Source organism: Neolamprologus multifasciatus, chromosome 1 (assembly GCF_963576455.1).
Source record: "Neolamprologus multifasciatus chromosome 1, fNeoMul1.2, whole genome shotgun sequence".
Classification (NCBI taxonomy): Eukaryota; Metazoa; Chordata; class Actinopteri; order Cichliformes; family Cichlidae; genus Neolamprologus; species Neolamprologus multifasciatus.
This window is the reverse complement of record NC_140439.1, coordinates 29,427,529-29,440,047: the sequence shown is the minus strand read 5'-3', so window position 1 is coordinate 29,440,047 and position 12,519 is coordinate 29,427,529. Positions and strand designations below refer to the sequence as shown.

Below are 12,519 nucleotides of genomic sequence, written 5' to 3'. Positions count from 1 at the left end.
AAGTCTGTTATCAGCACCGGTCTATTTTTAATACCAAAAGAGGAACAGATGCTGGTAGGACACCGACGGCAGCAACGACAGGCTGCGCGTGCCCAGTGCGCTTATGACCGTGAACGAATACACAAAATCACATCCTATGTAGCTAATTGATGGTGTTGGCAACTCAGACAGTAATTATGTGCCTCTTTAGCCATTACAGTTTATTATTATTATTATTATTTCTATGAGATGACAGGTGCTCATGTTCATAGTGTCTCATTAGAAATGGATGTTTGTCCCTCTCAGAGTTATTTCTATAACTGTTTTACAGTCTGAATCTAAATAATTCCCTAACTCCGTTCCACAACTCTTGCAAACTTAACGTCTCCTATAAAGTGGCAGGTCAGTAGTCAAGTGCTTGCCATAACACGAGTATGAATAATTGATTTTTTTTATAAATAAGTTGAGGTGTATATGAAGATCAGCTGAAAGCAATTTAGTTTTCATCAGTGGTGTTTTTCCTGACCTTTATTCATTGCGCCTAAATACTGTCAGGTTTTAACGTGAGGAGATTATGGTGATGCTCTTGAGCCCACTGAGGTCATTTATAAATTATGTCATCACATCCCTAGCCTGGGTGCTCTGGAGCTGTATGTACCACATCCCCTTGAAAGTTCAACATGGCCTCCTGTAATCCTCTTCTATCCTTAATCTGCGCCGTCCCGCTGCATGGGCGACCTCCCGTGGTCAGTAGAGGTAAAGAGAAAAGTGTCAACTTGCATCCATTTTTGTAATTCCAAACACTTGTAGCAAATGGGGGAAACGCTTGAGGACTTCAAGCACTAACAACTGTAGCTATGTGTGGTAAATTATGTGTCCTTTATTTAGCTGAATATGATTTTCATTTTGAAATCCTTTCCCTTTTGTTTTGTTGCAGTGTGAATTGTGGATTGCAAATTGATTCTTCAATGTAAAAGCCTGCCCTTGGATATATGGCTACCCCTTCATGGGTGTTTTGTTGGAAAATGCCAATCTTTGCTCAATTGCAGAACAAACTTCCCTCCACTTTACAGCCCTCCCTCCAGTTTGTCCATGGAAGACCACATTTAAAAAGTAACCCCACCTGAAACTTCACAAAGCCCAATCAGCTATAGAAATGTCAGAGCAGACGGCACACCCTCTTTTGTTCAAAACCAATCAGAGTGGAAGTGTGGCATTTTGCCTGAGGGGAAAACTTACCCCTGGATACGTTAATTACGCATCACTTAGCTGTTGCCAATGTGTTCACAACGGAGGATCCTCTTTTGGGTTTTTTACAACGACTGTCTTCATTCTTTGGTCAATCTAGTATGGAAAGTAGACAACAATGGCTTACCAGGCTGAAAAATGAACTTAGTAACAGTCCTCTGGTATCAAATGTGGCTTTTGGCTTTATCCTCATGGGACTAGAGAAGCTGGTGGAGCTGGAGTTTGAGTGTCCTTGCAGTCCTAAATGGAACGGATTGTTTTCATCAGCATTCTTCATCATTCCTGCCGTCATGGCCTTCACTTTGATGCTGATCATTCAAGGATGCAGATGTGATATGTGGTGCAGGAAAACTGTGTCCCTCTCCAGTTTTGTTCCCGCTATCGTGTGGCTGATTTTATTGTTCCTCGATGGCCAATACTTTGCTTGTGCTATGACAGACTGGGAGGGTAGATTTGTACTAGTTGACAAGGCAGCTCCACAGAAATGGTGTGAGCCAATTAGAGAGGGAGATGTCACCACACAAGAACTAATGCTCCGCTCACAACAGCTGTTTGTGTTTTCTCAGGTGAGTAGATTACTTTTTTGTTAATAAACCACTGCGTATGATGAACACAATGAGAGCACTTATCTCTGAGTATGCACTCTATAGATCATATTCATTGCTGTTACATCTGTGAACATTCTGTTAATAGACAATATTGACCAACATGATGCCTTTTATGTTGATATTTACTAAACAAAGTGGTGCTCCTCTGTACCCTAGGTTATAGGCATAGTCCTCCTCATTTTCATCTGTATGGGTCTCATAGTGTATGTAATCAGAGAAAGCTGCCAACAAGATGTGGAGATGCAGGATGCAAATGTAGCTGAGCTCACTGTGCTCAGGATGAGCTCTCTAAGGACCCGGACATCTTGAGGGGATACACACCGCCCACCACACCTGCCCTGCTGGCACGGATACTTGTAAATACTTGGAACAAACATTTACTATACGTTTTTGTAACTGCTGTACCATTTGAGTATTTTCCTCATGGAAGCGGGATATACAGTGCCTTTTGAATAGCCACTGATGCTGCCAAATGAAGCCTCATAAATATGCATATAATATCAATATTAGTGAAATCTCTTATTGTCCTGTAATGTATTGTGTGTGTGTGTGTGTGTGTGGGGGGGGGGGGGGGGGGGTTGTTTGTTTTACCTAAACTTTGTGGTGTGTTTTGAGAAATATGGTTTTCTTTTCGTGTCTTGTCTGCAAAAGCTACATAAAGTAATGGATTAGTACATCGATCGCCAATTCAGCTGATTCATCTGTTTTATTAGACTACTTGATGACAAGGCAGGAGCCAGCAGGAAGAGAAACTGTTAAGCACCATTACTTTCAATAAAACGTCTCTTTGTTTTTGGAATTTTTGTCCTTAGCTAGCTAGTTCTTAACCCCAGTCTTATTTTACTGCACACGTATGTGCATTTAATTTTTAGCATGTTTGTTTTTGCCCTTAAAAGTGATATTTCACTTTGTCATGTAATCAAGTTTTTTTTTATTTTTTTGTTTGTTTGTGTTTTTATCTTAACACAAGTGAAATCCACCAGGCAGCTAATATTGATCCGACTAACATTAGTTGACTTGTACTATTGTTTTTTTTTTTTTAATGTGTGATTGCTAAAAGAAGAATGTGAAAATTTCACTTCTCTAAACTGAAACTTCACTTCTCGTTTTCCCTCCTGTAGCAAAAGATGTTAGACCCCCGTTATGTTTACTCTTTGGTAACAGTAAAAATTCAGACTTAAGTGAAATTCTTAATGTTTCACCTGTTTCCCATTGACATACTTTCTATAACAATACTTCCTGTATGTTTTTTAATCTTTTTGTAATAAAAAATTTATTTATTGAAGTAAAATACTCTGTATGGTCATTTGTTATAGCCCTTATAAACCTGCGGTCTTGAGAATTTGAGTTGTCTTTCAGTTTGATTGGCTCTTGAAGACAAAACGTAGAATCTTTCGAGCTTGCATTACACAAATTATGTAGCCCTAGATAAAATATATTATTTGAATTAAAAAATGCTGTTGTAAAATTACTCTTTAGGACTTTAGTCAAATTTAATGAATAATTAAGCAATTGGAAAATTGTTATCCTAAAGACTGGTGCACCTCTGCAGCCTGAAGGTCTTTACCAGGTCTCACAAAGCTGATGGTAATAGCAGTAGTTTAGCTCTGAATTGTATTTTCTTTTGCTTTAAAATGTTCCCCAAGTGGCAGTTAAACCTATTAAGTGTTGAAAATGTAGCATGTTCATCCTGAGGGGTGGCTTATTCAAAACTTCCTGTTTGGCCCTGAGGACGTTGTTGCCTTTAACTAATCCACTCCCCTCACTCTTAGACACAGCAGGATGTCATATTCATTGGCCAACTAATGTAGTCAGACAACTAAGAATCTCAAACTACTTCATTTCTTTCTGTCTTATTTTTGTTGAAACGAGTGGTAAATTTGCCTTACACAGGATGAATGGTTTGTAACTTCTAGTAATCTCAGTGATAAAATGGCAAATGGTGTAGCTGTTTGTTATGAAACCTCACCTACAAGAGCAGTGCCGTGATGCACTGGTTAGTACTGCAAGAACTTTTCTGGTTCACTGGGGCCTTCCTGTGCATAGTTTGCATGTTCTCCTCTGAGCCTGTGTGGGCTCCCTCTAGGTGCAGCTTCCTCCCATGATCCAAAGTCATGCTTGTTAGGTTAATTGGTGATTAAATTGGCTATAGATGTGATTGTAAGGTTGTTTGTCTCTAAGCGCTTACCCTATGATGGGCTGGTGACTTGTCAAGGGTGTACCCTGCCTTCGCAATATGTAAGCTAGGATAGGCTCCAACATCCCTTCAACTTGAAGTGATGATTTTCTTAACATGCATCCATGTTCAGAAAATGGATGCATGCATGTTTTTCCAGATATTCCCTTTAGTAATAGTTGTAGTGTGCATAGGATTCCAGACCACAGCAGGGGAAAACACTGCAATTAAGAAAACCTTTCAAAGATAGCTGAACAGAGTGAAGTCACATGGAGTCACTAAACTCGTAAAGTCAGATGATTAGAAGAAAATGAGAGCAGATTCTCCACAGCACAGAAGTTAATGAACAGTACAAATAGACTTTGGTCACACTTTTATTTAATTCTATAGTGACAACAGCTATTTGTTTGTTTCACTTAAGGGTAAAAGTAAAATCCATATAGACTGTGATTTGACTTTACATACAATAAGGTAAGATAAGATAAAACTTTATTAATCCCTCGGGTGGGTTTCTCTGGGAAATTCGGTTTCCAAAAGCACAGCACCGACAGAAGTTACAGAGTGTGAGCAGAATATATATATATATATATATATATATATATATATATATATATATATATATATATATATATATATATATACACATATATAAATACAGAGACATATATAAATAAAATATACGAAGGGAATAAATAGGAATAAAAATAAAAATACAAGTGAATTGCACATTTCAAGTATTGAGGTCTATTGCACCGTTGACTATTAACAAAAAGTATTGCACAAAAAGTATTGCACAGTGAAGTGAAGAGGCACTACAGCTTGCTTGTTCCCCTCTCCTTTGTCCTCCTGTTTCCCCTCCCTCTCCCCTCCAAAGAGGAGTTAAACAGTCTGATGGCGTGTGGGACAAAGGAGTTTTTAAGTCTGTTGGTTCTTGTCTTTGGCCGTGTGCAGAGGATGCCCAGCATTGTCCATAATGTCCAGCAGTTTTTTTAGTGTCCTTTCCTCTGCCACTGTCACCAGAGTGTCCAGCTTCATGCCGACCACAGAGCCAGCCTTCCTGATCAGTTTCTCCAGCCTGGATGAGTATACAATACAATACAGTATATCAAAGCCCTATAAATCCTGAAAGACACTGAAATATACTGACAGGATGTAGTGTGAAATACACTTAATCAAATATGGTCAGCCTTAACTAAGTTATTTATTTACTAATAAAATGCACAATTTTAAAATAATGAATTATTTGTATATTCTTTTTCTTACTTTTTAGACATCTATCATCCCCATCAAATCACAGTACCACAAGACAGTACAATATTTCATGATTTACGTGTTTAAAGTTTTACATTACAGTTTTTTCTGATTGCTTAAGCACATTTTTTGTAACTATTGGCTATTTTTGCAAAACTCTACACACAAATAAGAAAACCTGTCACCCAATTATCAAAACATTGTAGTTCTCTTGCAAAAGCGAACACAGCTAGATTAACTCTTCACACCTTCGTAAAAATGGTGTTTTCGTATCAAACAGTACACACAAGCCATCATCTACTAAGCACACAATGCGCCAACTGCACACTGATGGTATGAATACAAAACACATCTGGCTTTTGCTTTCTCTGTGCACAACGTAGGCTATGTCAGTTTGAGCTCATACTTTTGTCATAGATCCATAAGCATAGACGGATCCAAACTTCAAGTACTGGTGTTTATTCACACACATCAAAACAAACACAAGTGTTTATTACCAAGTATAGGATTATTTGCAATCGCCATATTGACTATATGGGTTTCTTGGTCTGCAGTGAACATGCTTCCTCTGCCCCAGCATCTGGTGGTCTAGCAATTCTGTAAAGTAACAATTTAAGTATTTTTACATCTATGGTATTGTTGTGTTTCTCATCAGCATATGGCAGTGCTACAAATCTTAGTGCAAAGTGACTGTACTAACCGATTCTCATTTCAAAATATCCTTATGATACTTGCTACAGTGTAGCGGCTTGAGTTAGGCTGGACCCGTTGGCCAGCTCCCCTCAGGGTCATTCCACAGTTGATTACATGGTCCACTATTGTAGCTCTGATGTCATCAGCAATTCTATTTCTTACTCTTCTTACCCTTCCTCTCCCCCCTCCTCGTCCTCCTCTCCCCCCTCCTCGTCCTCATCTTGCTCCTCCTTGTCCTTGTCGTCCTCTTCTTCCTACTTCTTCACCTCCACGTCCTCTTCCTCGGCCTCCTCTACTTCTCACTCTTCCTGCTCCCTCCATTGTACTCCACACACAGAACTTACCTGTGTTATAGAGCTTGGGCTGATTGCAAAGTGAACTAATTATCTAAAAAAGTTTTCACATGTGACAGTGTGCCAGACAGTTGGCAAAATAGTGTAAATAATGGCCTTAAATGTGTATAGTTTTGCTAGGAGTGCATTGATCATTTGGAAATTGAGTGTAAAGCAGTGAGTTGTGTTTACAGTTCTGCAAAAAGAGTGCTGTGCAGTGGATTGTAGCTACAGGTTTGCAAAGTGTGTGTTACAAAATGGCAAACTAAGTGCAAAGCAGTGTTTGTGCTTTTAGTTTTGCAAACTCAGTGAGTGGTTTTGCTATAAGTATTAATAGTTTTAGAAATTGTGCTATAAGAATCACAGTTAGGGTTTAAGCATTCAGAAAAAACTGTAATTGCCATTTTAATTCTTTTTAATCACGTTTACGCTTTGTCCTCAGGAACATAGAGCATAGGCATTTTATTAAGAGAGCAAAGGTGCCCAGAATAACCAGCACAACTGCAGCTAAGAAAAGTATCACATCTATAGAGTGGTAGGAATACCAGGGCAGTTTGTAGGATTCAGTTCTTACAGTTTTTTCTGATTGCTTAAGCACATTTTTTGTAACTATTGGCTATTTTTGCAAAACTCTACACACAAATAAGAAAACCTGTCACCCAATTATCAAAACATTGTAGTTCTCTTGCAAAAGCGAACACAGCTAGATTAACTCTTCACACCTTCGTAAAAATGGTGTTTTCGTATCAAACAGTACACACAAGCCATCATCTACTAAGCACACAATGCGCCAACTGCACACTGATGGTATGAATACAAAACACATCTGGCTTTTGCTTTCTCTGTGTACAGATGTCAATTTGAGGTCACACTTTTGTCATAGTGTCATGTAAACATACAAGGATCCAAACTTCAAGTATTGCTGTTTATTCACACTCATCAAAACCAAGACAAAGTCAGAACACAAAATAGGAATTTCACAAAAAAAAAGGGAAAAAAAAGACAATCAGCCTACATCATGTCGTCTTTCTGGGTCCGGCCACAAAATTTCGTCCACATCGCACGCGATATCCTCCAGTCCAAGGCACCGGGGAAAATATCTCCTTGAATGCCATATCCAGGCCTGACATGATGCCTGGTGAATATCTCCACATGCCTCCTCCATTGCCTGTAAAAGGGCTACCTGTTGATGAGGATGACGGTTGTACACTTTCCAGCGCCAGGCAGAGAAGAACTCCTCGATGGGATTTAAGAATGGAGAGTATGGAGGGAGGTTGAGTGCCATGAAGGATGGGTGGTCTGTAAACCAGTTGTGGACCAAAGCAGCCCTATGGAAACTAACATTGTCCCATATGATGACATATCGGGTCTGCTCTGGTCTCTGAACAGTGAGCATGTCATGCAAGGTGTCCAGGAATGCAATAATGTGTGCAGTGTTGTATGGGCCTATGGTTACATGATGGTGAACAACACCATTTTGGCTTATAGCTGCACACATGGTTATGTTACCACCACGTTGTCCTGGGACATTGATGATGGCACGGTGTCCAATAATGTTCCTGCCACGTCTCCTGGTTTTACTGAGGTTAAAACCGGCCTCATCTACAAAAAGTAGCTCATGTCCCGTTGCATCTGCTTCTAGTTACATCACTCTCTGGACAAGACAAAACAAATGCAACACATCAGGCCCATGCACAGCACTACAGTATGCACTTCCAAATTCAGAACCAATGACACTAGCTTACCTGCACATAGTCATATCGCAGTTGCTTTACACGTTCTGTGTTTCTCTCGAAAGGAACTCTGTAAATTTGCTTCATTCTTATTCTGTGGCGCGCAAATACACGACTTAGTGCAGAAATGCTTGCACTGTGTATATTTTGAAAGATGGTGTCATTATCAATTATGCGCTGCTGTATTTCGCGCAGTCTTATTGCATTATTGGCAATCACCATGTTCACTATATGGGTCTCTTGCTCTGGAGTGAACATTCTGCCTCTGCCCCCAACATCTGGACGTCTAGCAATTCTGTAAAGTAACAATTTCAGTATTTTTGCATGTATGGTACTGTTGTGTTTCTCATTAGAGTATGGCAGTGCTACAAAGTACTTACCGATTCTCATTTCGAAATGTCCTAATGATGCTTGCCACAGTGTAGCAGCTCAGTTTAGGCTGAACCCGTTGGCCAGCTTCCCTCAGGGTCATCCCATGGTTGATGACATGGTCCACTATTGTAGCTCTGATGTCATCAGTTATTCTGTTTCTTACTCTTCTTACCCTTCCTCTTTCCCCTCCTCGTCCTCTTCTTGCTCCTCCTTGTCCTCTTCCTCTAACTTCCTCTAACCCTCTTGCTTCTTCACCTCCACGTCCTCTTCCTCCAACTTCTTCACCTCCACATCCTCCTCCTCCAACTTCTTCACTTCCACGTCCTCTCCCTCGGCCTCCTCTGATTCTCACTCTTCTCACTCTTACTGCTCCTTCCATTGTACTCCACATAGACAGCTTACCTGTGGCCTGTTTATAGTGCTTAGGCTGATTGCAAAGTGGACTAATTATCTAAAACAGTTTTCACATGTGAAAGTGTGCCAGACAGTTGGCAAAATAGTTTTAATGATACCCATACATGTGTATAATTTTGCTAGGAGTGTGTTGGAAATTTGGTAATTGAGTGTAAGCAGTGAGTTGTGTTTAAAGTTCTGCAAAAAGAGTGTTGTGCAGTGAATTGTGCCTACAGTTTTGCAAAGTGTGTGTTACAAAATTGCAAATTGAGTGCAAAGCAGTGTTTGTGCTTTTAGTTTTGCAAACTCAGTGAGTGGTTTTGCTATAAGTATTAATAGTTTTAGGAATTGTGCTATAAGAATCACAGTTAGGGTTTAAGCATTCAGAAAAAACTGTAAGTGAGCTGCACCTTTGTGTCTAATGACAAACTCTATCCAGAAGAGGGCATTGTCCAGTGGCTTTATTGGCTGATCTCCGTGCAGCCTGGAAAGTCTCTGCATGTTCATCCCATAGGAGAGATCAGTCAGGACTTCCATAATACCTTGAAAGAAAATGTCTTCATTCACAGTAAAAACATCTATGACTTTCCCTGCTCCTCTTTCTTTGATTCTAAATAAATTATCATGTTGATCAAAAACCAGAGGAAGTCCTAAAATAGGGACTCCATGATAAATAGCTTCTTGAACACAAGTTGTTCCCCCATGAGCCACAAAACGTTTTATTTTAGGATGCCCTAATAGGTCACTCTGTGGCATCCAGTCCACCAGCAAAGTGTTGTTACCCAGAGTGCCTGGCCTGTCACCTTTATACCACCAAATGACTTTCTGGGGTAATTTTGCAAAATCTGCAGTGATCGCTTCAGCTAAGTCAGGGGGTAGTTCTCCAATCAAAGTTCCCAGAGACATGAGGATCACACCATGTTCTCCAGAACTCTGCACAAAGTCCTCCAAATGTTGTGGAAGCGGTTTTGCTGGTTTGCACTGGAACCCTCCCATATACATTAGGCATGGTGGAAACTCAAACACAAAATCCACTCTCATTAGCCACAGGTCAGCTTGAAACATGGATAAGTAGTCTGTGTCTGGACCAAAATATTTTTCAATGAGGTTCTCATAACATGGTAGCAAATACTGGGCAATCTGATATTCTGCGAAACCAAAAATTAGGACATTTAGCAGCCTCTCAAAAAAGCTCATTTTATCAGATAGCTCACTCCCTACTATGGGAACATAAGAGAGAGGAGATGGTGCAATTGAAAAGTGGCCTTCACCCTGACTAGTCCATCTAACATTGAAAACAAGAGGCAACTTGAGGTATTGGGCAAGTATGGCACCTGTTGGTGTGGCAGGATCTGTCAGGACAAGATCATATTCTGCATCCTTTAGTGACTGTATAAGCTCTTTGTTTTCAAGAAGCCCTTCAATCAATTTGCTTTGTTTCTTTTGCACTTCAGAGGTTTTTTTTGCTTGTTCCATTTCCAGTTTAAAGCGTTTCCAGACAGACATCCCTCCCTTCTGGATGTCCAACAGTTCTGCAATAAATGCTGTTAAAAAGTCTTCATCAAACCCTGACTCCATATCGAGCGTAATTGAAGTATAGAATGGGGAGGATTCCTTGATGTACAAGCTGTCTGTTGAACGCACAACGGAAACCTGGTGGCCCCTTAATGTAGCTCCTGAATAATGACATTCATATTTACCCAGTGGCTCCCATCCACTGGAAAAACAAGCACTTTCCCAGCATGAACCAACGTTGGGCAGAGCCAGCAGAAACTGATCAAAATGCAGGTCCAGTGCATTTTAATTCTAAAGGTTGGAAAAAAGCTCAATATAATCTTCTGTTTTATTAATCAATTACAACAATTAAACAATTGTTATTTTCATTTTATGTCAATGAGTTTTATGACTGTGTGTTTGCTGTAGTATGTGCAGCCTTCTCCAATCAGCTTAATAACAAAAATGTAAAGAATAATAAGCTTTAAAATAAAACTTTGAATGTTTTCAAGTAGCCTGTGAAGTCTATAAAGTAACTTAGGTTTTTGCATATATAAGCTATTAAGCTAAGTAACCTGTGTCCCTGAAGAGAATCCAAACCACAGGAAGAACGTTGTGGTAGAATTAACAATTAACTTGAAAATACATATAACTACCAGTCCCAAAAGCTATTACGTTTTTGTAGGTAAAAGTAGGTAAAAATATATTGTTAGCTTTTTAGCAGACTGTGTAATTTCAAATTCAGTTTTGCCAGAGAGACCAGCATGCACCAACCATTAGAGTTTTAAACCTAAGCAGGACTTTGGTACTGCAGTATCATGGTAAGTGAATAGTGTCTCATAAAACCCAATGGGCCCATGTGCATTAGAACCCCCAGTACATGCATGTAAAGGAATCACTTTTTAAGTGATTCCTTTACATGCATATCTCTAAAAATGACACTGAAATATTGCAGAATTTAGATAGCAGATTAACCAACAAAGCATATAAAAAGGGTAACTGTTGACACTTGTCAAGCATATCTTAGCAATGACAGTTGTGTGAACACACACATACAGACACTCACTAAAATGTTCTCGGCAGTTAGTGCTGTGTGTTTGATATATAATGCAAGTCATGCTCCATGTGTTATATAAACCTACTCAATCAGTACAACAAAAATCAAACACAGCCAAATAATAGCATAAATAACAACTTAACTTACAGTTAAATGCTCTTAGTTTTGTTGTACGTCTCCTTCAAACTGACCAGGCACAGTTGGAGTGGGTTAAGTTGATACAAGTGAAGGTGGAAGAAAAAACAACACTCCCTGGTCTTTTTTTGGCCACACCCCTGCAGTTGTGCAAAGCCTGTGACAGTTACAGTTTTTTCTGATTGCTTAAGCACATTTTTTGTAACTATTGGCTATTTTTGCAAAACTCTACACACAAATAAGAAAACCTGTCACCCAATTATCAAAACATTGTAGTTCTCTTGCAAAAGCGAACACAGCTAGATTAACTCTTCACACCTTCGTAAAAATGGTGTTTTCGTATCAAACAGTACACACAAGCCATCATCTACTAAGCACACAATGCGCCAACTGCACACTGATGGTATGAATACAAAACACATCTGGCTTTTGCTTTCTCTGTGCACAAGCTAGGCCATGTCAGTTTGAGCTCATACGTTTGTCATAGGTCTGTAAACATGGAGGGATCCAAACTTCAAGTACTGGTGTTTATTTACACACATCAAAACAAACACAAGTGTTTATTTCCAAGTATAGGATTATTTGCAATCGCCATATTGACTATATGGGTTTCTTGGTCTGCAGTGAACAGGCTTCCTCTGCCCCCAGCATCTGGTCATCTAGCAATTCTGTAAAGTAACAATTTCAGTATTTTTACATCTATGGTATTGTTGTGTTTCTCATTAGCATATGGCAGTGCTACAAATCTTAGTGCAAAGTGACTGTACTAACCGATTCTCATTTCAAAATGTCCTTATGATGCTTGCTACAGTGTAGCGGCTCGAGTTAGGCTGAACCCGTCGACCAGCTTCCCTCAGGGTCATTCCACGGTTGATTACATGGTCCACTATTGTAGCTCTGATGTCATCAGCAATTCTATTTCTTACTCTTCTTACCCTTCCTCTGCCCCCTCCTCGTCCTCTTCCCCCCTCCTCGTCCTCCTCTCCCCCCTCCTCGTCCTCCTCTTGTTCCTCCTTGTCCTTGTCGTCCTCTTCATCCTACTTCTTCA

At 39.8% G+C, this 12,519-nt stretch overlaps 1 protein-coding gene and 1 pseudogene across 2 annotated transcripts; one reads left to right on the top strand and one right to left on the bottom strand.

The window, feature by feature from the left end:
* The first annotated feature begins 183 nt into the window (after positions 1-183).
* LOC146526021 (calcium homeostasis modulator protein 6) lies at positions 184-4,581 on the top strand. Of its 2 annotated transcripts, XM_085163730.1 has the most exons (3): positions 184-735; positions 917-1,793; positions 1,992-4,581. In XM_085163730.1, exons 2-3 carry the CDS (start codon positions 1,329-1,331, stop codon positions 2,142-2,144), a joined length of 618 nt encoding a protein of 205 aa, XP_085019856.1. In that variant the 5' UTR covers positions 184-735; positions 917-1,328; the 3' UTR covers positions 2,145-4,581. The 2 variants fall into 2 exon arrangements, with proteins under 2 accessions (XP_085019856.1, XP_085019845.1); XM_085163719.1 differs by having other exon boundaries at positions 184-1,793.
* Positions 4,582-6,702: 2,121 nt separating this feature from the next.
* LOC146526020 (UDP-glucuronosyltransferase 2A1-like) lies at positions 6,703-10,584 on the bottom strand (annotated as a pseudogene).
* Between the last annotated feature and the right edge of the window lie 1,935 nt (positions 10,585-12,519).

What these genes read in the sequence shown, in the direction of transcription:
- LOC146526021 (XM_085163730.1), top strand. Translation starts at nt 1,329, where the DNA reads ATGGAAAGTAGACAACAATGGCTTACCAGGCTGAAAAATGAACTTAGT. An exon ending in AGCTGTTTGTGTTTTCTCAG is followed by an intron (nt 1,794 to 1,991) that starts GTGAGTAGATTA and finishes TCTGTACCCTAG; the next exon opens with GTTATAGGCATAGTCCTCCT.